At 48.4% G+C, this 24,853-nt stretch overlaps 1 protein-coding gene across 1 annotated transcript; it reads left to right on the top strand.

Moving 5' to 3' along the window:
- Nucleotides 1-605: 605 nt before the first annotated feature.
- On the top strand, nt 606-24,649 carry UNC119 (unc-119 lipid binding chaperone). Its single transcript, XM_080984085.1, has 5 exons — nt 606-802; nt 20,119-20,232; nt 21,321-21,423; nt 22,240-22,412; nt 23,107-24,649. Exons 1-5 carry the CDS (start codon nt 640-642, stop codon nt 23,217-23,219), a joined length of 666 nt encoding a protein of 221 aa, XP_080840211.1. The 5' UTR covers nt 606-639; the 3' UTR covers nt 23,220-24,649.
- Nucleotides 24,650-24,853: the final 204 nt, after the last annotated feature.

The following is a 24,853-nucleotide window of genomic DNA, read 5'->3' on the forward strand; positions in this document are numbered from 1 at the left end:
CTGCCAGGGATTGAACCTGGGACCTTCTGCATGCAAAGCATGCACCACTGAGCTGCGTCCCTTCCCTTTAAGAGAAAGATGCTAGTCCTCATGCTTCTAAATAATTTTTAGATTTATCCCTTACCCACCTGCTCCAAGGAGGGCGGGGCTGCCCTTCTTCCTCCTAGTCCTCCCTTCCTGCCATGTTCCTTTCACATGTGCACAACAGTCCTGCTAGGTAGAGCAGGCGCCCGGCAGTGAGCCTCGCCGCTCCAGACAGAGGCCCCTTTCCACTGTTTCCAATTGCCCCCCACCCATCTCTCCAAGGAGCGCGGGGCTGCCCTTCTTCCTGCCATGTTCCTTTCACAACAGCCCGGCGAGGTTGCCAGCACCTCTCCTACCCCGCGCTCGCCGGCGCTCTGCATGCGCTCCGAGGCGCCCTTGCGTTCCCTCCTCCCTCCGCTGGGGAGGAGCCGGGCCCGAAGGGGCGGCCCGGCGGCCGCAAAGGCGCTTAGGGCGCGCGGCCGGGCGGGCATGAGCGAGGCGACCGTGGTCGCTGTCGCCGCCGCTGCAGCAGCCTCCGCGCGCGCCGCCGCCGCCGCCGCCACTCGCTCCGCGGCCGCACAGAGCAGCAGCAGGAGCAGCAGGAGCGGCGGCGCCATGAAGGTGAAGAAGGGCAGCGGCGCCGGAGGAGGAGGCGCGCCCGGGGCCGGCGCTGGCGGAGGAGCCGCCGCCGCCGCCGCCGCTTGCACCGAGGAGGAGCTGCTGCGCAAAGCCGCCATCAGCCCCGAGGACGTGCTGGGGCTCCCCAAGATCACCTCCGGTAAGGCGGCCCCGCAGGCCCGGACCCCCCTGCGCCTCTCCAAGCGCCGTGCGCCCTGGGCGCAGCGCCAAAGCGCAACCCCTCCGGACGCAACAACGCCAGGCCCCTTGCCCGCAAAGACCAGTCTTTTTGAAAGAGATATATAGTGAGGGTGGAGGGGGTCCCTGAATATTCAGCCCCCCGATCTTCCACACCCCACCCCCTTCCACTCGATCCCTCTAGGGGCCGCCAGGGGTGTCTCTGCTGCACCTCATTGGTCCTCCCTGGCAAAGTCTGCTGGGGGGGGGGGGGCTGTCTTCTGTCTCCACCCGCGCTTTTCCTACAGGGTAGTCTTTTCCGCGGGAGGGAGAAAGTTGAATGGAGGAAAGGAAGCAAATAAAGTAGAATAAATGCTGCTGTTCGTCTATTATTATTTCATTCCTGTTGGGTTATTAACATCCCAAGAGTGTCGTTATTTTGACTTTTTGCAAGTCTAGATGGTTATTTATGCTCCTTGTGGATAATTTTTTGTTTTTTTAAATCTTTTTTGGCAAACCACAATGGAATAAAGTATTGCTCCAGAGCCCCCTCCTGTGGTTGTTTACTCAGAAGTAGCCCCATGGGGCTCGCTTCCCCTAGGGCCTAGGTGACCCAAGACCCAAGCAGTCCATGGCAGGTTGCGTAACCAGACATGTGAGTGCATGTCAGAAGCAGGCATGACACGAGTGTTACTGTCGCCTCTCAGTTTGCACCTGTGTTCTTCCAGGGGGCTTATGGCCTGCTATGGCTGGCTGGAGTTCTGGTGGGCCCCTGATGCTCAGAGGCTCCTGGCACCTGGATTCTGCCTGTGTCTGGCTTCCGCCCATCTGTGGAATCTCTCCCGCAAGGATCGACTTGCCAGGATACCTCCCTTCCATTGGAGAGAAGCGGAAAGGTGTCCCCACATTGAGTTTTCAAAGTTAGCGTGTGAATAGTTGGAGGAGATGATAAGGCTTTTAATGTTTAGGGACTGGTAACTTGAAGTAGTTGTGCTTGATTTCCACCTCCTCCCTCCTCCTCCCTTTTTCCTCTTGTGCCATGTCTTTTTAGATGGTGAGCCTTAGTGCTGACTTTTTGGGAGCCACTTTCGAGAACGGTTTGGGCTAAAGGCACAAATGCTGTCAAGAAAAGGGAGGTTTGCACGTCTCCAAGCTCTGTCACTTCCTGGAGTGTGCAAAAGCAAATGGGCTCTGTGAAGGTCTAGTCAGTGCATGGGTAGGCAACCTAAGGCCTGGGGGCCGGATGCGGCCCAATCGCCTTCAAAATCCGGCCCGTGGATGATCAGCGTGTTTTTACATGAGTAGAATGTGTCCTTTTATTTAAAATGCATCTCTGGGTTATTTGTGGGGCATAGGAATTCGTTCTTTTTTTTTTTTCTTTTCCAAAATATAGTCTGGCCCCCCACAAGGTCTGAGGGACACTGGACCGGCCCCCTGCTGAAAAAGTTTGCTGACCCCTAGTCTAGTGTGTCCTTTGAGAGCTTGTCCAGGGCAGGTGTGCTTTTGACCTGCGTGGTTGCAGCTTTGTGGCTTTCCGCCCTCAGACAAGGCTCTGGCAGGGAGAGGAATAGCTCCGGTTTGGGAGCAGGGCTCTAAAGTTTCGGTCTCCAATGGCATCTCCAGGTGGGACTGGGAATGTCCCTCCTGCCTGAAACCCCGGAGAGCCACTGCTGCCTGCCGGTTAGCCTAGACCAGAGCTTTCCAAACTGTGTCGCGACATGTTTGTGTGTCATGCAAACACTGCAGACGCTCCTCTCAGAGCTGGAAAATGGTTAGTTTAACCAGGGGTCAGCAAACCTTTTCGGCAGGGGGCCGGTCCACTGTCCCTCAGACCTTGTGGTGGGCCGGACTATATTTTCTTTGGGGGGGGGGATGAACGGATTGCTATGCCCCACAAATAACTGAGAGATGCATTTTAAATAAAAGGACACATTCTGCTCATGTAAAAACACACTGATTCCCAGACTGTCCACAGGCTGGATTGAGAAGGCGATTGGGCCGGATCCAGCCCCCGGGTCTTAGTTTGCCTACCCATGGTTTAACCTCTGGTTTGCTAGTAAAACTGAATTATGCTGCTGCGAAATGATGCGTGTCTAAAAAGTGTGTCACCTACAAGAAAAGTTTGGACTGCCCTGGTCTGAGGGCAGTGCCAAGATGGTCCAGTTGTCTGGTATAATATAGGGGAGTTTCCTATCTTCCTATTTAATCCAGCTCTTAATCCAGCCCCATGAGGACCGGAATCTTGCTTCTTAGGTCTAGGGAAGGGCCTTAGCAGCCGCTTCCTCTCTCCCTTCTCTCTGCAGCGGCTCATGGTCTTGGTTTGACTCCTGTAGCTGTCCTCTGCTGAGGACTGCAATTCCAGCCTCCTGTATATTCCACTCTCAAAGTTTGGGTTTAAGGGCATGTGGCCTGAGATTTCCTCTGCTCCTGGTGAGCCAGACGGTTTTGTGGTTCATTTTTGGATCTTTGCTCAAGAGATTTCTTCGAAAGGAAAGGTCTTTGATAGACCCTGGAAAAGCAGCAGAGATGGCATCTGCCTGAGACGTAAAAATAAGGCGTTCCAAAGGTTGGGTGCCGCCACACTAAAGGCCCCGTTCTGTAGGAAAGGTTCTGCGAGAGGCCATCTCCTGCAGAACAGAGGGATCAGTTGGGCATATAATGAGTTAGAGGATCTTTTAGGATCCCTCCAGGCTGGTGGCATGTTTTTGTGTGTGTGGAGTTGAGTTCTGTAGCATGACGTTGATGCAACGAGAGTGTATTAATAGCAGATTTTTACTGGACCGTCCACACGTCGGTCCGCAATATTAGCTGTTCTGCGATAACTACTCCAATGTTGCCACAGTATTGCCCTCTGAAGGGACACTCTTGGGCTATAGTGTAACAAAAGATAAACTGGAACTTGTGCAGCTATGGAAAGTTGGACGAAATTATCCAGAAACTTTGGAGCATGTGCCAGTGCGGAACTAAGTGTGTGTCCACCGTGAAATCTTTGCAGGCACAGTGTCGAAAGTGTGACAGTCTAACCACCCCGTTAACGTCTTGCGCGCAAATAATTATTTGTTTATTTCATAAATTGATTGAACCCCCCCTCCCCCCCAACCTCAAAATGGTTTACAAAAAGATGAACATTAAAGTCAGGTGGAAAACCTACAATGCATTGAAATATAAAAGCTGTTAAAATGCTATAGCGGATTAAAATTCACACCAGCTTTTGTGGGCAGGCTTGTATAAACAAGAATGTTTTCAGTAGACTCCAGAAAGAGTGCAGGTGACCTGATCTCAAGAGGCAGGGAGTTCCAAAGTGCAGGTGCCGATGGAAGTGGCCAACACTGGAACAGCTCAGTTTGTAGAGCACGAGACTCTTAAGGACATGGGTTCGAATCCTGCAGTGGGCAAAATATTCATTGTATTGCAGGGGGTTGGGCTGGATGACCCTTGGGGTCCCTTCCGACTCTACAATTCTAGCATTCTAAGTCGAAAGCATTATGAAAAGGCTGTCTGAAGGACCCCCTGGGTATCCGGTTTCCTTGTCTTGGGGAAGGGGCTGCAGCTCATTGACAGAGCCCCTCCTTTGCACCCAGAAACTCAGATTCAGACCTGGGCAGCATCTCTGGGTGGGGCTGGGAGAGACTTCTTTTCCTACATCCTGGAGAGCCATTGAAGAAGAAGAAGAAGAAGAAGAAGAAGAAGAAGAAGAGTTTGGGTTTGATATCCCGCTTTATCACTCCCTTTAAGGAGTCTCAAAGCGGCTAACATTCTCCTTTCCCTTCCTCCACCACAACAAACACTCTGTGAGGTGAGTGGGGCTGAGAGACTTCAGAGAAGTGTGACTGGCCCAAGGTCACCCAGCAGCTGCATGTGGAGGAGCGGAGACGCGAACCCGGTTCCCCAGATTACGAATCTAGTGCTCTTAACCACTACACCACACTGCCGCCCGTCAGAGCAGACACTGCTGAGCTAGATGGAGCAATGGTTCCGGCTGGCAGAAGGCCACTTCCTATGCTCCTTTGGGTCCAGCCCCGACCAGGGTGAGGGCTACGGGGCACACGTGGGAGTCCTGTTGGGGACATCCGGGCAGCCTCTGTGGAAAGCTGTGTGCCGGCCTCTCTGGGCCTTTCGTCTGACCCAGCAGGGCTGAGTCCTGTTCCTACTGCAAACTGAGATCCTCTTGGTCTTAAGGACATCAGAAGACCCTCCAGGGCTTGGCCCAGGCAGGCCCACCGTGTCCAGCCTCCTGCTCTCCCACTGGCCACCCAGATGCCCCCAGGGCAAACCCACAGGCAGGATTCGAACACGAGAGATTCCCACATCGCAGGGGGGCTAGACTAGATGACCCTCGGGGGTCCCGGTTTTGTGGTTCTACGAGGAGCCTCGCTGCTTCCGACTGTGGAGGCAGAACATCAGATCAGGCCTGGCTGCAGGATCAGGCCAGTGGCTCCTCTGGTCCGGCATCCTGTCCTCAGATGGCCACCCCAACGTCCTGATGGGTAGCCCGCAAGCCGGATCCGAACCCGAAATCCCTCTCGCCTCTTGCGGTTTCCAGCCACCGGCGTTCAGAAGCCTCGCTGCCTCCCCATAGCCCTCTCCTCCTCTGGGAATTGGTCTGATCCTCTTTCAAAGGGGTTGGGGCCCCCTCCTGCTCTCCTGCAGGACGTCCAGTTCCCCCTGTCCCCTTCCTGAGCAGCTGGCACTGAAAAGGTGTCCTTCCAAGGGATTAAGCCCAACTCGAACCCTCTGCGTCCCCTTCCCTATTGCCCAGATTTGTGTCTCGCTCTCAGGGCCTCGCGCAAAGAGGGCGGACGATTAGCCGGGCATTAGCCCTGGCTGCCTCTCACCTCCTCGGTCAATAGTGATGCTCCCTGCAGAGCGAGGAATAAATAGACCGATTTCGGGCATCTTCCGTGACAGCTGGTTCTGCACGGCACTTTTTCGATTTCTCTCGGGCACCTTGCCTCTCGTCGTTTCCATTTATTTGCTTCCTAGAAATTCACACGCCGCTCGATTGCTTAAAAACAAAGCCGCCCCTCCAGGCCGGTTATGAAAAAGAGACAATTATCTAGGAGGAGAAGTAGCAGCAACCGTAACTGAAGGCTGTTGAAATGTTAGGTGAAAACTCACAGCAGCTTTCTGAATGTCTGGATGGGCTTGTCTAAATAAAAAAATGTTTTCAGTAGGCACTGAAAGCAGTACTGGGAGGGTGCCGGCATGATGTCAATAGGCAGGGAGTTCCAAAGGTCACCACTCTAAGAGACTGAGTTATTGCAAATGCATGCGTGTTATTTATGCAATTCTTTGACCCAAACCTTTGCTGTAACTTGGTGCCAGGATGGATTTGTTAAAAATGCAACATTAAAATACTTGGAAGTCCTTTGTCCATTTCTAGGCACCCCAGTTTAAGAAGGACATTGACAAGCTGGAAGGTGTGCAGATGAGGGTGACCAAAATGATCAGGAAACCAAGCCTTGTGAGGAACGGTGGAAGTAGCTGGTCAAGAGAAGACTGAGAGGAGATACGATAGCCGTCTTCAAATGTCTCGGTTGTTTTCTCCAGCTCCAGAGGGGAGGACTCAGAACAATGGCTTCAAATTGCAAGGAAGGCGACTCAACATCAAAAGAACTTTATAACAGGAAGAATTGACCAAAGTGGAACGGATTCCCTCTGAAAGACCCTTTTAAGCAGCAGTTGGATGGCCATCTGTCAGGGGTACTTTAGCTGAAATTCCTGCATTGCAGGGGCTGGACTAGGTTACTTTGGGTATCCCTTCTGACTCTATGTTTCTTCAATTTATTGGAGGTTATTAAAGAGAGCTCACTCCTTCATGGATCACTGCCTTGTCGTGGCGAAGGGGCTTGAATAACTCAGAGAAGCTATGAGCTATGCCGTGCAGGGCCATCCAAGATGGACAAGCCATGGTGGAGAGTTTTGACCAAACGTGATCCACCTGGAGCAGGAACTGGCAAGCCACTCCAGTATCCCTGCCAAGAAGACTCCATGGACAAAAACAACAGATGTATGGAAGTGAGAGCTGGACCATAAAAAAGGCTGATCGCCAAAGCATTGATGCTTTTGAATTCTGGTGCTGGAGGAGACTCTTGAGAGTCCCATGGACTGCAAGAAGATCAAACCTCTCCATTCTGAAGGAAATCAGCCCTGAGTGCTCACTGGAAGGACAGATCCTGAAGCTGAGGCTCCAAGACTTTGGCCACCTCAGGAGGAGAGAAGACTCCCTGGAAAAGACCCTGATGTTGGGAAAGATGGAGGGCACAAGGAGAAGGGGATGACAGAGGACGAGATGGTGGGACAGTGTTCTGGAAGCTACCAGCATGAGTTTGACCAAACTGCAGGAGGCAGTGGAAGACAGGAGGGCCTGGTGTGCTCTGGTCCAGGGGGTCACAACGAGTCGGACACGACTAAACGACTAAACAACAACAAAGAGAGCTCGGAGGGCTACCTGTCAGGGATTCTTCAGCTGAGATTACTGAATTGTAGGGGGTTGGACTAGATAGCCCTTGGGGTCCTTCCAATTATAGGATTTTAAAATCATGTTTACACATCAGGTTGCGGGAGTGGAATTGGGAGCCGTTTTGTGGCCCAGGTGAGGGGGATTCCTTCCTCCGACCCGACCCGGGATGCACATCAAAGGGAGCTCACAGGCCTCTCTTCCTCCTCCCTCCGCCCATCCATTTTTCCTTTTGCAGATCACCTTCCTATTTATAGCTGTGCTGTGGTAACTGCTAATGAACTTATCTCAGAGCCAAATCCCTCCGAGAGAGGGAATTATCTCCTTGCTACGCAGATGGGCTCCTGTGTGTTGATGTGGGGATTCACCGGGGCTCCTGCGTCATTAAGGTGGGATTCTTTGGGACTAGTAACTTACAAAACAACCCTCGCTGGTCCGTGTCAGCAGCTGGTGTTGACCGAGAGAGACCCAGGCACAGTAATAGCGCAGATATCTGTGGCCAAAGTGGATTGATTTACGCTGTGTTTAAATATGCAAAGTGCTTCTCCCCTAACCCCCATTTAAGATATTATTATATCAATATCTACCAATCTGGTTTTTGTTTTGTTTTGTATTTTGCGTCCTCATTTTGTATTTTTTATGTTGTTAACTGCCCTTTGATCCTACGAAAATGTAGGTCATAATACAAATGTAATTAATTAATTAATTAATTAATAATAATATAGCTCCCATTTTGCAGATGGGGAAAACTGAGATGGAGAGGGAGTTGGCTGCTGTGTAGAGCTGGTGGCCTACACAAAGTCCCTGGGTAGGAACCCCCTTATTTCTTGGTTAGAAGACTAGGACATTGGAGACAGGGTTCAAATCTCCACCTGACCTTGAAGCTCTCTGGGTGTGACCTTAGGCTGAGAGAGGCTCTGGGTGACCCCAGCCCACCTCACAGGGTTGTTCTGAAGACAAAGCAGGGATAGGTGTGTGTGGAATGTCTGTCCCACCTCAAGCCCCTTGCAAGAAACCTGCTTTTAGTCTATTGCTATTTTAGCACTTGGAATGTCTCGACTTATTCTTGTTTCCCCCAAGGCATTGCTAATTTTATCGCATTATCTTCCCCCCCTCCTTTTTGCAGACACGTGGTGTATAAACGTTAAGAAGTAAGTAAGCCTGGGATATGAACACCCTAGCAAAAATAATAACATGAACGTCAATAAAATAATTGCATCTTTTAAAAAATGCCTCTTTTGGCGCTCTCAACACCAGAAACACTTAAAAAAATAAATAAACTGCAAGCAGAGACGCTTTGGGATGTCGGGTTCCTCCTCCTGACCTCAAGGGCTTGAATGTGCAACTTGTATCTGCCTGTGGCTTCCTATCGCTTCCCGTCTTGCCACTCCGAGCGAGAGACCTTCCTTCAACTTCCTCTCCCTAACACCCTAATCGCTGATTCTCTGGGTGTGGGTGTCCTCGCCTTATACCTGGCTTACCTCAACACTGCGGGGTTTTTAAAAATAGCCCCTGAGCTTATCAGTTACCCGAGCAAAGCTTGTTAGGCAACAGGGCTTTGGGGAAAGGGGGGTTGGCCCGTTTTCCTCCTCTGGGGGTGGAAGAAGACGTGACGGCGTCCCACAGCGCTGTTTCCATTACGCCGCAGTTTGCCTCCCTCCAAAAACGCCGACATGATTAGCCATCTGCCGTGGCGAAATCGCTTAACTTCTGCAATGGATCGAGGCAGCTTCCTTTGCAGAATTATGTCGTGAGTGACGTTTTCTCCCTGGTCCTTTCAGTGCAAAAGGAAGCTGGGTGTGTTTGTCAGCTGTGTATTTCTTGCAGACTGAAAGTTGTAACAGTTGTGTCAACCCATTGATTCCTCCACTGCAACAGGTTGGGTAGATGGCCCAACTCTACCAATTCTTCCAACTCTACAATTCAATAATGATGATAATATAATAATAATAATAATAATAATAATAATAATATATTATTTATACCCCACCTATCTTTGTGGCTTAGGGCCCTCGTATTTACGGGACCGGCTCTCCTGGTCTGCCCCACAGAGGACCTTAAGGTCCATGAACAACCATAGTTTAGAGGTCCCAGGCCCTAAGGAAGTCAGACTATCCTCCACCAGGGCCAGGGCCTTCTCAGTGATGGCTCCGACCTGCTGGAATGCTCTGTCCCATGAGACCAGGGCCCTGCAGGATTTAACCTCCTTCTGCAGGGCCTGTAAGACAGAGCGATTCCGCCTGGCCTTTAATTTGAATTCAGCCTGATCTTTTATTCCCCTTCCTTCCCTCCCTCTCCCCTTTTTATGAAGATTTCCCGCTCTGGGATCCCACAGCTAATTCTCCCCTGGTCTCCTCGCTGGCCCAAGTAGGACTAATTTAGCCAGCTAGCTCTGGTGATCATCTAATGTTTATTGGATGGATTTTCCCTCTAAATTGATTTTTGAATTCTGAATTTATTGTTACTCACTTTTTATACTGTATTTTATGCTGCTTTTTTGTTGCATCAATTAAGTGTTTTAAATTTGTTGTTAGCCGCCCTGAGCCCGGTTTTCTGAACTGGGAAGGGCGGGGTATAAATAAAAATTTATTATTATTATTATCTGGCTGGGTTTCCCCAGCTGCTCTGGGCGGCTCCCAACAGAATATTAAATATATTACTCCTGTCTATGTTTCGTGCACTGCTTGATTGTAGAAAACCTCACCTCAGGCTCCTCTTATCTCACTAGCTTATCTAAGATGTAACTTATTTCAAAGAGCGGTGGTTTTCCTGTGACCTTTTTGACTCTCTTGAGTTTCGCATTCGGGGCTCGTTGCTTTTGCGTAACGAGCGTCTCTTCCTGCACGTTGCGCAGAGCTGCTCGCCTGCGTGTTACCCGGAAGCCTCCGGCCTCTCTCAGCATGTTAAGAAAGAACATACCGGCGGCATTCGCACCCGGCGTTTTCCCAATGTGCCCCTGTTCAGCAGCCGCTAAGTGTCGCCAAATCTGCCAGTCCCCCCATTTTTCAAATCTTAAATTCGGCTCCCCGTGTTTCCACATCCGGTTGTGACTTTTTTCCCTTAAAAGAAATCCTCAAGAAAAATCTGCAACATTTGGTGTGAATTTCTTGAATTTTTCTACACAATTTTACAATTACGATATCTTTATTGTCATTGTCCCATACAGAACAATGAAATTGAAAAACTACATAAAACTACATAAAATCACATTACGTGATATTGTGTGGGGTTTTTTGTGTGTGTGTGTTTGTGTATTTGCAAAGTGGTATTCCCTGATAGGGGACACGGGTGGCACTGTGGTTTAAACCACTGAGCCTAGGAGTTGCCGATCAGAAGGTCGGCAGTTCGAATCCCCACGACGGGGTGAGCTCCCGTTGCTCGGTCCCTGCTCCTGCCAACCTAGCAGTTCAAAAGCACGTCCAAGTGCAAGTAGATAAATAGGTACCACTCCGGTGGGAAGGTAAACGGTGTTTCTGTGCGCTGCTCTGGTTCGCCAGAAGCGGCTTAGTCATGCTGGCCACATGAGCTGGAAGCTGTACACCGGCTCCCTCGGCCAGTAAAGCGAGATGAGCGCCGCAACCCCAGAGTCATCCACGACTGGACCTAATGGTCAGGGGTCCCTTTACCTTTACCTATTCCCTGATAGACTGTTTAGGGAAGCTTTTAATATCTGAAGTACTATTGTATTTTAATATTTTGTTGGAAGCCACCCAGAGTGGCTGGGGAAACCCAGCCAGATGGGCAGGATATAAATATTATTATTATTATTGTTGTTGTTGTTGTTGTTGTTGTTGTTGTTATACTGCATTTTTATCTGTCCTTTTCACTTAAGGTATATGTTCCTTTTTTGATGTACTGTTTACTGTAGCATATGTATTTTTGTACAAGTTCCCTGTCTGGAGATTTGCATTGCAAAAGTCAAAGAAGAGCAGATTTTGGAGGACAGCTACACTCTCAGCGCTTGCCTTGTTTATTTATTGTGCATTTATTCGCATCTCTCTCCCACCTTTTCTTTCGAGAAGCTCAATGTGACTTACACGGTTCCCCCTCCTCACTTAACCCCCACAACACCCCTGTGAGGCAGGCTAGGCTGAGAGAGGCAGTTTCTGACCCCCAAGGTCTCACCTGGTCTTTGCTTCATGGGCCAAGGGGGTGATTCGCACTCTGGTCTCTCCCAGCCCCTAGTCCTCATTTAATCCCCCCAACATCCCTGTGAGGTAGGTGAGGCTGAGAGGCAGGGATGGGCCCAAGTTCACATGCAGTGAGCTTCGTGGGCCAAGGCAGTGTGTGTGTGTGTGTGTGTGAATTCGAACCCTGATCTCTCCCAGTTCAGAGTCTGATGCTGTAACCACTCCAATACCGCTGCCTCTCAGAAACGGCAAACCAGGTAGGGTTGTTTTTAAATGCAAGCAGAATTGACTTCCTTTCTCCTCCTGACACATTATTTTGTTGGGTTGCCCACAAGGTGCGTTTGATTTAAATCAAATTGATTTAAATCACTAGTCAGTAAGACTTGATTTAAATCACTAGTCAGTAAGACCTGATTTAAATCATTATTTTTTTTTACAGAAAGACTCATTCTTGCTGGTATAATCTTAATATTTCCAACCAGAGGAAAGTTTCATTTTTGGAATAATAAATTTTCAGGGTAGTTTTTACAGTTATATCAAAAATTACTGATTTGGTTATACTATTAGAAATACATAGATAATTATGAAATAATTGAGAGGTTTAATAAGGTAACTTTATATTTGGACAACTTTTCTGCTGTACTTTATTGGAAGGAGAAAAACAATCATTTCCTTAATAACAATTTAAACAATTTATTCAACTTAAACAATAACATTATAGCATATGTATCCATGTTTGTTAACTGATGTGGTTAAATTTTTTTTTTTTTTGTTTAAAAAACTTTAACAGAGTTTTAGCACACATGAAAAACTTAAAACAAATCCTTATTTCCTGATGAATAGCCTTTGGACTACAATGTAACTTAAATAGAAAACTATCTTTAGTAAGATATTTCCTCCAAAAGCATTTTATTTAAGTAAAAAATTCTTTCCTGTAGCACCTTAAAGACCAACTAAGTTAGTTCTTGGTATAAGCTTTCGTGTGCATGCACACTTCTTCAGATACACTGAAACAGAAGTTACCAGATCCTTCTATATATTGAGAAGGTGGGGAGGGGTATTACTTAGAAGGGTGGTGGGAATCGGAGATTGGCAGATAGCTGAGATGAGCCTGTTGATGACTCTTAACGACTGTAATAGGTCTTACAGGAAAAGGCAAGGGGTGAGAAGGTGAGAAATGGCTTAGTCATGTATAATGGGATAAGAATCCGATGTCTTTGTTCAAACCAGGTCTCTCCATGGTTTTAAGTTTGGTAATGAGTTGCAATTCAGCAGCTTCTCTTTCCAGTCTATTTCTGAAATTCCTTTGTAGTAAAACAGCTACTTTGAGATCTTGTATAGAATGTCCTGGGAGATTGAAGTGTTCTCCTACTGGTTTCTCTGTTTTGTGATTCCAGTAGGAGAACACTTCAATCTCCCAGGACATTCTATACAAGATCTCAAAGTAGCTGTTTTACTACAAAGGAATTTCAGAAATAGACTGGAAAGAGAAGCTGCTGAATTACAACTCATTACCAAACTTAAAACAATAGAGAAACCTGGTCTGAACAGAGACATCGGATTCTTATCTCATTATACATGACTAAGCCATTTCTCACCTTCTCACCCCTTGCCTTTTCCTGTAAGACCTATTACAGTCGTTAAGAGTCATCAACAGGCTCATCTCAGCTATCTGCCAATCTCCGATTCCCACCACCCTTCTAAGTAATACCCCTCCCCACCTTCTCAATATATAGAAGGATCTGGTAACTTCTGTTTCAGTGTATCTGAAGAAGTGTGCATGCACACGAAAGCTTATACCAAGAACTAACTTAGTTGGTCTTTAAGGTGCTACAGGAAAGAATTTTTTACTTCGACTATGGCAGACCAACACGGCTACCCATCTGTAACATTTTATTTAAAAAATCCAATTTAAATTTTTTTTAAAAATCCAGTTTAAATATATTTTTTTTTGATTTAAATAAAAAAAAATCCAATTTTTATTTTTTTTAAAAAAAAGAATCATTGATTTTTATCCACCCTGGTTGCCCGTCTTTCTCATTGACAGCCTTGTGGGCACTCATCTTAGGGGGGCCCGGTGATGGGTGCTAAGGCCCAATGGCCACCTCTCGCTGCAATTCTCGTGTTGGCAGGGGTTGGACTAGATGACCGCTGGGGATCCCTTCTGTGATTCAAGAGCCTCGGAGCAGAGGGGCTGTGGGAAAGGGAGGATGAGCAAGCTGGCGGGAGCCCCTTTTGCTCCACCCTGGGGACTGGACCGCTCTATCTCCCTCCCACCCCAGATGAGCCATGGCCACACCATCTCCATGGCAACCGTTGCTGAGGGGAGATGGCCGTTGCCATGGTGCTGGGAGGGAGGGAGCAGAGTGGGCAACTCTGACTGGCCTGTGCCATTAACCGGGGCAGGATTCGCCAACCTGGTGCCCCCACCGTGAGGTTTTACAGGAACATGCGAGATCGTGCAAGGATTTCACCCGTCTCAGTATTGTCTGCACTGACAGGCAGCAGCGGCTCCCCAGGGGTTTTGCCAGGGAATATTTCTCAGCCCTACCTGGAGATGCTGCCGACGGGGATGGAAACTGGGCCTTCTGCATGCCAAGCAGCCGCTCTGCCGCTGATCTACGTGCCACCCTTAAAAGAGAGGGGCTAGTCCTCGTGGTTCTCAGTAAAGGGATGCTTTGAATTAGCAACAGAGGAAGCAGCCGTCTACCGAGTCAAAGCATTAGCACATCCAGCCCAGTGTTGTCTACACTGACTGGCAGCAGCACCCTTCTAGTGTCTCTCCCAGAACTTCCTCTAAAAAGAGAATAAGTTTCCAGCCCTCATGGTTCTGAACTAGAGGCTGGTTTAAGCAGGGGCAGAGGAAACTGGCTTAATCCCACGGCAGACCATTTGTGCACCTAGTTCAGTATTGTCTGCACTGGCTGGCAGCAGCAGCAACACCTCCAGGGTTTTGGGCAGCAGATCTTGCCAGCCAGCTTACTCACCAAGAGGGGAAGGAATCTGCACAGCTGTTTCCCACTGAGTTTCAATGACTATTTGCAGATAATCTAGAAGGCCAATTATTTTTAAATATATCTACATTGGTATCCTCAAAAATATTCAGGAACATTAATTTTGGACAGAGTGTGTGTGTGTGTGTGTGTGTGTGTGTGTGTGTGTGTGTATTTAAATTTTCTGCTTCATAATTTAAAATACTCATTTTACACCCTTCAGATATCAATGACTTCCCTTCTCGTTTTCCATGGATCATTTTACATATCATATATCCCTGCATATTTTACAAAAAAACTATACTATTCAGTATTCCATTATGACATCCATCAAAGCTTATTTGCACTGTTGAATTTATCTTAATGCTGCCAGCGTTTTCAGCTGTACACTGTTATTTCCCATATATTAAACATTTTTCTGTCTTCTTTAAACGTATGTTTGTGCACAACTTGTTTCTTTTGTAATATTTATCCTTTCTGTCAAGATTAAATTTAAAAAACCTTGCCCAATTTACATTGCCACCATAAATGATAACACACTGAGTTTATCACAACCCCTCCAACAATGGGGAGATATGGAAAGAAGCATTTCTGACACCTGGAAATGAGGAGGATGTCTTCCTTGTGCATTATTTTTCCTACGGAAACTAGATACAGATTTCAAGGGTTGGAATTCCTATATTTCATTCCAACCTCCAGGAAAAAATTGTGTGCCGGTATCTGTTTCCTATGATGCGGGTGGCGCTGTGGGTTAAACCACAAAGCCTAGGACTTGCTGATCAGAAGGTCAGCGGTTCGAATCCCCGCAACGGGGTGAGCTCCCGTTGCTCGGTCCCTGCTCCTGCCAACCTAGCAGTTCGAAAGCACCTCAAAGTGCAAGTAGATAAATAGGTACCGCTCCGGCGGGAAGGTAAACGGCGTTTCCGTGCACTGCTCTGGTTCGCCAGAAGCGGCTTAGTCATGCTGGCCACATGACCCGGAAGCTGTACGCCGGCTCCCTTGGCCAGTAAAGCGAGATGAGCGCCGCAACCCCAGAGTCGGTCACGACTGGACCTAATGGTCAGGGGTCCCTTTACCTTTCATCTGTTTCCTATATCCTTTTAAGGGGTTCCATAATATCTGCAAGTTATATTAACTTTGGGCCCCTGCGGCTTGATGGAGGTAGAAACTGTCTCTCAAGCCTTGTTACGCTACCGTCTCTACGGGGATGTAAGCTCGGTATTTATTACCCCTGCTATGCAAAAATCTCCAAATGAATCTGAACTTCAATGTCTAAAATCCCAGGTAGAAGACAAGGATCCTGAGATCATGTTGAGGGTAGCCAAATTCTGTGCGATTGCCATAAAACTTAGGGAACAAGCTGTGCTATCATAATGATTAAGGCCTTAAATGATAATTTTAGGTTATATATTAGTGACTAAGTTTTAATTTATATATATTTTTAAACTTGCTACATGTGTATTGTCTATGTTATACCGAATTGCAAATTCAAATGTATCCCTATCGTGTTTTGTGACTTCCTTGAAATTGTATGTGGGCTGGAACTGGTCTGTGACCGAAATAATAAAATTCGTTCATTCATAACTTTGGCTGATTGACATCCGATGCCCTTTTTAAAATGTGTTGTAGAAGGGGAGGATTATTGGGTTGTTCTTGTTTTTATTATGTATTGTGTGATTTTATATTGTGATTTTTAACGATTGACGCTTTATTATGTTTTTATATTCTGCTGGAAGATGCCCAGAGTGGCTGAGGAAACCCAGCCAGATGGGCGGGGTGTAAATAATGCAAATTTATACTTTATATTATTTTATATTTTATGATCTGCCCCGAGACCTGTGGGGACAAGGCAGAATACATGTGCAATAAATAGATAAATAATAAATAATAACAATTAATCAATTGTGCAGAGTACCATCTGGGGCGCTTGGGCTGCCTCCTTGAAATACCCTCGCGCAGCTGCCCCCTCGCAGCTGACCGCACCCTGCTGATTCGCTGCATCCGATCCGGCCAATCTGGGATCTGCCCAGATGGTCCATTTGCCGATGAGGGCGGCTAACTTCGTTAGCCGTCCGGAATTAGAATCCTTTTAGGGCGCGGGGGCCGGGGTGGGCGGCCGCTCTGACAGGCTTAGGGCGAGCGAGTGCCGCGGCCTCTGGGCAGAAGGCAAGAGGGGAGCTACTCTCTGTTAGCAGCAATAACAATAAAAAGGCAAAATACTATTATTGATTTATTGCTGTAATGTCACAGAGCACAGGTTGCAACTTTAAAACACAATACCCAAAACAATTTGAAAGCACTTGCCTTGTTTACCTATGAGATTGACTTGAGCCCATTTGATCACTCTGATCGGGGAAGTTGGCGCTGCCAGGTCACACCCGTTCTGCCCTTGTAAGAACTCGGCTGCTTAGCGTGGCAGCGTTTGCACCTGGGAACTCCCTGCCTCTTGATATCAAGCACCTGCTAAGAACAATTTTGTTCGGGCAAACCTGCCCATATGCTTAGGAAGTTAGGGTAATTCTAACCTGTTTGAGTATTTTACCTTTTGTATGCTTTGAAGTAGGCTTGCAAATCTTTCTTGGTTTTCTTATTTTGTCATCTTGTAAACCACTCTGACGTTTTTGCCATCAACTGGTAATAATTTTATTAAATAAAAAATAAATGCTACCTTCTTCAGACTCTGCTTGGAGTCCTGGGGTAAGTCCAGTTCTGGGCACCCCAATTTAAAAAGGATGTTGACAAGCTGGAAGGTGGGCAGAGCGACCAGGATGAGCAAGGACATAGAAGCCAAGCGTTATGAGGAGCGGTTGAGGGAGTTGGGTATGTTTAGCCTGGATAAGAGGAGATTGAGAGGAGAAAGGATAGCCATTTTCAAATATCTTCAGGATATTCAAATATCTCACATAGAAGATGTAGCAACCTTGTTTTCTCCTCTGAAGGGTAGGACTCGAACCCGTGGCTCCAAGTTCCAAGAAAGGAGATTCCGACTCAACATCAGGAAGAACTTTCTGACAATAAGAGCTGTTCAACGGTGGAACAGCCTCCCTTCAGAAGGTGGTGGACTCTCCATCCTTGGAGGTTTTTAAGCAGAGATTGGATGGTCACCTGTCCTGGACACTTTAGCTGAGATTCCTGCATTGCAGGGGGTTGGACTAGATGACCCTGGGGTCCCTTCGAACTCTACAACTCTATGATAAATTGTGCCACTAACTCACATGAGTTTTTAAAGCCCTGAAGAATTCAGGCCGCACATAGAGGGAGGGCCGCCTCCTTCCCCACAGTCCCCATTGAGTATTGAGATCGGCAGGCGGTGCCTTCCTGGTAGTTTCTCCCCCTGCAGATTCTCAGCGGCTGAGGGAAAGAGGGCCTTCTCTGTGGTGGCCCCTAAGCTAGGCAACTCTCACCCCAAAGAGGTGCACCATGCTGAATGCCTTTCTACTCAGGCTCGCAACATTCAGGGTACGTATTTTAGGACCAACTTGATTTTTGTGATTGTAAACTCATGGAAACAGAGAACTATTGGAAGGGACCCTGAGGGTCATCCAGCCCAACCCGCTGCTGCAATGCAGGAATCTCAGCTGAAGCATCCTGGACAGATGACTGAGGATGGAGAGTCCACAACTTCCAGAGAGAGTCTGTTCCACCGTCAAACAGCTCTTGCTGTCAGAAGGTTCTTCCTGATGTTGAGTCAGACAAAAAACAAAAAAACAGCTTAAAATATAGTATAAAACATGAATAACAATAAATTCAGAATTCAAAAATCAATTTAGGGGGGAAATCCATCCAATAAACGTTAGGTGATCACCAGGGCCAGCTGGCTAAATTAGTCCTATTTGGGCCAGCGAGGAGACCAGGGGAGAATTGGCTGTGGGATCCCAGAGCGGGTAATCTTCATAAAAAGGGGAGAAGGAGGGAAGGAAGGGGAATAAAAGATACTAGACTTCTGTGGATGCAGCATAGAATTGGCTTTTCTTGCCGCTGCATCTCGCGTCGAATCTGACTAGGTACTAACATGAACTTACTGGATTCTGATCCATAATTGACTTCTGACTTGCTCAATGATTGAAACGAATTATTGTGTTATACATATCTTTATGAGTTTGAGTTTGTAATCTCTATTTGAGTTTGTAATGCTTGTCAGACTACATACTTTTGAATGGATCAGTTTTTGTTAAAATTGACTATTGATTTGTGAGTAGGGACCACTCCCACTATGGAAACGAACATTGGCCTTGGCGTGCTTTTTTCTTGGTATATTTAATAACAAGAACGCCAACTTATTTAACGCATCTCACTGTTGGCACAGATTTCCCGGGGTTCCCTGGGAGAGCGCCTCTCTGTCGGGGAGGAGCGGGGGCCCAGATCCGCCTCCTCTATTTAGGTGTATTGGGCTTAGCGGCTGCAAAGGAGCTTATCCTTTTTGTTCTGTCAGAGGGCAAAGCCTCTTAGGGTTGGCAAGGCTGCAGCCGCAGGGGCAGGGGCACCACATGCCGGCCTGGGAGAGGGAGGAGGCAGAAGGGAGAGGCTTTGCGAAGGAGGAGCTGGCCTTTCCTCGTGAGGGTGAGAGGCAAAGCACCATGCTTCCTTTGATACAAAAATCCTGCGTTAAAGAATTTAAAATTTGACGGCGGTTGTTGCCGCTTCAGGACTCTGACAAAATAATAATAATAATTTAGAAGCTGCCATAAAGCAGTTCTAGCAATAAATTAGCTGGATTCTGCAACCTGTGTGGGAAATTTGAACGCTTTTTATTCTGCTTGCGGAATAGGGACAGGAGGAAAGGATTGTATTATTAGTTTTTTAACATATGATTTTCAACAATCATTAAACATACTTTTATATCGTATACAATTTTTTTTTACTTCCATCAATCACATCTGAAAATTTTCCAATCTTTCCCACTTAATTTACATTTCTTACTTTCACTATTACATTTAAGTATCATAACTAATGTCTCTCTGCTTTCTCTTCTTTGCAGTGTTTCATATATTCCTCCTTACAAAACTTCTTGTAGTCCTACTAGCGTAATTTGTTGATTGCAGTTGCTCTTCAAATAGTTAGGAGGAAAGAATTGTATTCACCTTCCTCCTCTGGTTACAAGCAGATGGCGTTGGCTGCATGTTTCCGGTGTCTGCTTCCAGTCATAAGGTCTAGAAACTTGCTTTGAAATTCAGTTTTTGCAGGATTATGGTGTACGCACAGCCACAACACCAAGCCTGTTTCCACCTGTTGATGTGGATTTAGGTTGAGTTCAGTCGCAGGCCTATTCTCTGCATAGACCCCACAGCAAGAGGAATGAGAGATGGGCGAATCTGGCAATTCTGATGTTTCTCATTTTCTCATTTCTCACTCAGCTCACCCCATTTCAGCATCGTAGAATGGTAAGAGTTGGAAGGGACCCCCGAAGGTCATCCATTCCAACCCCCTGCAATGCAGGAATTGCAAACAAAGCATCTATCAATTTGCAATTACTATTATTTGTTTAAGTCCCTTGTGGGAATTCATCAGCAACATACATTTTCCCTACTGTACTCAATTTATACATGCACTTTTTAAAAACAAATCAGTGAAATCTGACCTGCACCAAATTTCTTTCCCCCCCCCCCCATGAAAAGAAAAGCGGAGCAGCTTTCGAACCCTGCACCTGCCTATGGGGCAGGCCTGAACCCTTTGGCCCACCTGCCCTCCTAACTGTGACGACCCTTCTCTCCTGCAGACTACCTCTGCACCCCGGAGGAGAACGTCTACAAGATAGATTTCACCCGGTTCAAAATCCGAGACATGGAGTCGGGCACGGTGCTGTTTGAAATCACCAAGCCGCCGGCATCAGGTAAGTTCCTAGTCCTCATTATTCTGATGGAAGGGACTGCTTCGAACAGGAAGCTGCCTTACAACCGAAGCTGACCATTGGTCCATCTGCCTCAGTATTGTCTGCACTGGCCGGCAGCAGCTCTCCAGGGATTCAGGCAGACAGGCTTTCCCCTCAGACTTACCTTGAGATGCCCCTGGGGTTTAAACCTGGGACCTTCTGCATGCAAAGATGTTGCGAGGCTCTAGTCCTCATGGTCCTGCTTTAAACAGGAGCCTTGTACTGTGTCTGCTCAGTGGCAAGGGGTCTACAGAGTTTCTGGCTGGATGTCATTCCCAACCCTGCCAGGGATCGAGCTTGGGACCTTCTGCATGCCAAGCAGGGGCTCTTCCTCTGAACCACACCCCTTCCCAGAGGTCTGGATGCTTTCTCGCTTTGTCACAGATTTCTAGCATTTTGTTTTCGTGCTTTTTGCTGTTGTTAAACCATGGAACTCCCTGCCACAGGAGACAGGATCCCCTTGAAGAGCCCTCTGGTGTGAGACCCTTAGATACATCAGAGGAGCATCAGCACCCGCCTTGTCTTCAAGAACGGCGGTACCAAAAGATCCAGGTTCGGAACACGGGTCTGTGGTCTCCAAGCTACTGTGTTCCTAAGGATTCAGGGGGTTTCCTCATGAGGAAGCAATCCCTGGATCTCCTTCACAGCCGCCATTGGTGGTCCATGTGTGGTTTAGGAGGACAGCGTATCTAAGGCAGCAGTTCTCCACCTGTGGGTCCCCAGATGTTATTGGACTACAACTCCCATCATCCCTGAGTTCTGGCCTTGCTAGCTAGGGGTGATGGGAGTTGTAGTTCAACAACATCTGGGGACCCACAGGTTGAGAAAGGCTGTGATGGACCCCCTTGGCTTGGTCCAGCCAGACTCTCCCCTCCATCTCCTCCGAGAACTCCTCTTTAGAGAACTCGCTTTTGCTTTCAAGAGTCAAGTTCCTCGTCTTCATGATTCTGTGGGAGGGAACAGGGTGCTGGACTAGACAGGCCGGCAGGCTCTTCTTGCATTGGGATACCTGCCCTGTAGCTTTCATTTTCTCTCTCTTCTCCTTCCAGAGCGAGAGCACAGTGACAAGAAGGACGTCGACCCCAACGCCGGGCGCTTCGTGCGCTACCAATTCACACCGGCGTTTCTGCGGCTCCGTCAGGTTGGGGCCACGTAAGTGACCTGGCAAGGCCTTCGCTTGGATGCAGAAACCTTCCCTCTTCCATGTCTGTTTGAATAAATGCACCTTATAGTCCAGGGAGGGGCAGCCTCCAGCTCAGGGTCCAAATGCTGCCTGGAGCTGATGGAAATTATAGTCTGCAACATCTGGATGGCACCCGGCTGGGGAAGGCTGGTCCACACAGGCTGGCAGCAGCTCTCTTAGCGTTTCAGACCAGGGATATGCCCAGCCCTAATGGGAGATGCCACCTGGGGCCTTCTGCATGCCAAGCAGGTGTTCTGTACCCATGAACTGTGCCAGGGGCTCTGCCACTTCCCGAAAGCCCTTCTCTGAAAGATCAATATTCTAGTCCTCATGGTTCTGAGTTCAGAGCTGGTTTAAGGGTCGCAGGAAGTTGCCTTAGACTGAGTCAGACCATTGGTCTGCCTAGCTCAGTGATGCCTACACTGACTGGCAGCCACTCTCCAGGGTTTCAGGCAAGAGTCTTGCTCTGCCCAACATTGGGGAATGAACCCGGGGCCTTCTGCAAGCAAGACAGCTGCTCTGCCACTGAGCTGTGTACTTCCCCTCTCTTTGAGAGTAAAAAAAAGTGACACCTTGCTGAGAAATTGTCTCCCACTTTTTCACAGAATCATATAATTGTTGAAAGGGGCCCTTAAGGTTTCATCTAGTCCACCCCGCTTCAGGGCAGGAATCGCAGTCTGCTAACATTCTGTTCTGATAGTTTTATGACATCCGCTGTTTTGAAAAGTCTGCCTTCCGCTGCTACGTTTTGCAGGGACCTCAGCTTTCTCTTCCCCCTCTCTCAGGGTGGAGTTCACCGTGGGCGACAAGCCCATCAATAACTTCCGCATGATCGAGAGGCATTACTTCCGGGACCAGCTGCTGAAGAGCTTCGATTTCGAGTTCGGCTTCTGCATCCCCAGCAGCAAGAACACCTGCGAGCACATCTACGAGTTCCCCCAGCTCTCCGAAGACCTCAGTAAGCGGCTGCCAACGGGGGGGGGGGAGGGGGGAGAATAGGGCAGCAGGAGCCGGGGGGGGGGCGACCTCCGGAAGTTGTTGGACCCCACCTCCCAGCAGGCATTGCTTGGGAATGCTAAAAACTCACAAAGACCAGCCTGGGTACGAAAGCTTCCTTCCGCCATCTTGATTCAAAATGTCATCTGATTGTACCAACCTGCTCCATTTTGGGCAAGGTCACTATTGGCAAATCATTTTATCCATCTGTATTATTATTATTATTAATAATAATAATAATAATAATATCCCACCTTTTGCCCAAGGCTTCTGCCAATTAAAACAACAGCGACACAAAAAGCTAAAAGCATACAGAATCATTAATCAAACTAACAGAAATGAAACAATATACAAAACTGATTTATTAAAATATGGGTAATATAAGCAGCACAGGGCTGTTTAAAAGCCCTTTCCTTAAAAAAACAAACCAAAACAACAACAGCCAGTCAGTCCCCAAAAGCCTGTTGGAATAGAGCGATCTTCTCCTGCTGGCAAAAGAAGCGGCGAATCTGGTTTCTCCAGTGGGCCTGTGAGGGTGGTGGGACCTAGAGAAGAGACTCCCCCTGGGCTGGGCATCTTTGTTTGGGGCGTTGCAGTCCACCCTATAGCCAGGCTGTCGGCTGTGAGCCTCTTTCTTTCCCCTTCCTCCTTTGCAGTTCAGGAGATGATCCTGCACCCCTACGAGACCCAGTCAGACAGTTTCTACTTTGTGGATAGCAAGCTGGTCATGCACAACAAAGCAGATTATTCCTACAGCGGGGGACCCTGACGCGGAACCGCCAGGCGCCTTCCCCGCAAATTCCTGTAGAAATGGGTTCGGGTTTCCGCCGGCCGGCGTTGGCATGGAGAGCCAGGATCCGAGGACCCTGCCAGGAGCTGGAGTTTCGGGACTAAAATTAGCTGAAGTCGTTAACTGTTCCTTGAGCTGTCGAGGCAACCCCCCCTGCCCACCCCCTCTCCCAGGGAGAGCCTCTTCACGCCACTGAGTAACCCCGTAGTTGTGGCTTGAAATAGCTCCACGTAGTTAACTCCAGGCCAACGAGGTCTGCGTTTCATGCCGGCTATGGTGTGTGTGTGTGTGTGTGTGTGTGTGTGTGTGTGTGTCTTCGTCTTTGGCTCAGGGGTTTGTGGAAAACCCACCCCAGACGCTCTCTCCAAGAGAGCGGCGTCCTCGATGAACCCCTTTTTCTCGGAACTGGTGGCAGGCGGATGCGAACTCTGAGACGTGCACCTTCCCTCTGGTCTGACGAAGGACCTGTGTGGTCCTTGGGGCAGAGTCCTAGCCTCCTGTTCCCATTTCCTTTGCCCTTTCAGTGTTCTGAGAAGCGGAAGCAAATCAGGACAACGTTTAGATAGGTGTGTGGTTTTTTTAAAGAGGGGTCTTGCTGTGGAAGCCTCTGGCACTTGCAAAGGGCGGCAACTGTGCGTCTCAGGCTGGGTGGGAGCCCAGATCCCAGAACACCTCATTCAGCCCAATCCCAGGGTCTCCTGGGTGCCCCACCCTTTGCCATCTCTCTTGGGGGGATCCTGGAGGCTTGTCACAGAAACGGGCCACTGGGGTCTATTACTCCCATTGTCATACTTCCCCACCCCAAGCCCAGCAAATCTCTGCATTCCAATGTCTGGTGTCATTTGCACTTAGAAAGATAGCTGTGGGTATATTAGACCAGATGGGGTATTCCTCTTCTGCCAGGCCTCTTCCATCTTCCGTGCAAATCCTGGAGAGGTGGGGGTCTCCAGCCCTTTCGTGGGTCTCCCCTCGTCCTCAGCCCCTTCCGCAGACACCTCTTCCTTCCCATACAGAACTGGCCAACTGAACCCCAACTCCTTACCCCAAACCCAACTTCTTTGTTAAAGGAGAGCCTCTCAGACCAGAATCCTATAGACATTCCAGCCAGGGGGGCTTTTTTTGGGGGGAGAGTAGCCTGCCCTGTTAATGGGGATTTGGGGAATGGGATTTTCTTATTTTAAGCACTCTCTCTCTCTCTCTCTCTCTGTGTGTGTGTGTGTGTGTGTGTGACTTATTTATTTCTTTTGGCTTCGTCTCCGTGCGGATCACCTGGGAAACGTCCCTTCTCCGAAGATGCGCAAGCCCAAAGGTCAGGGGTCGGAAGCGACTTAGGAAGCTGGGGTGCCCTGTGTGGGGCTCAAGCTCTCCATGGGCATTTGACTCTCCAGAACGTCCAAGGAGAGGAAGGCGGGGGGGGGGAGTCTTCCCCGTTGGGGGGCTCAGAAGCCGAAAATGCAACCAGTCTTTGGGTGTGAGACAAGGAGTCCCCTTTATTCCTGGCGTAATCGTGGAGCCTCCAGGCCACTGGTGGGTTTGGGTGGGTGTGTTGGCCATTCTGTAGGGAGCTCTTTAAATACTAAACGTGAGTTAATCGAAACAGCCATGTGCCGGCC

The sequence above is a fragment of the Podarcis pityusensis genome (genome assembly GCF_964106645.2).
Source record: "Podarcis pityusensis genome assembly, chromosome: 15".
Taxonomy (NCBI): Eukaryota; Metazoa; Chordata; class Lepidosauria; order Squamata; family Lacertidae; genus Podarcis; species Podarcis pityusensis.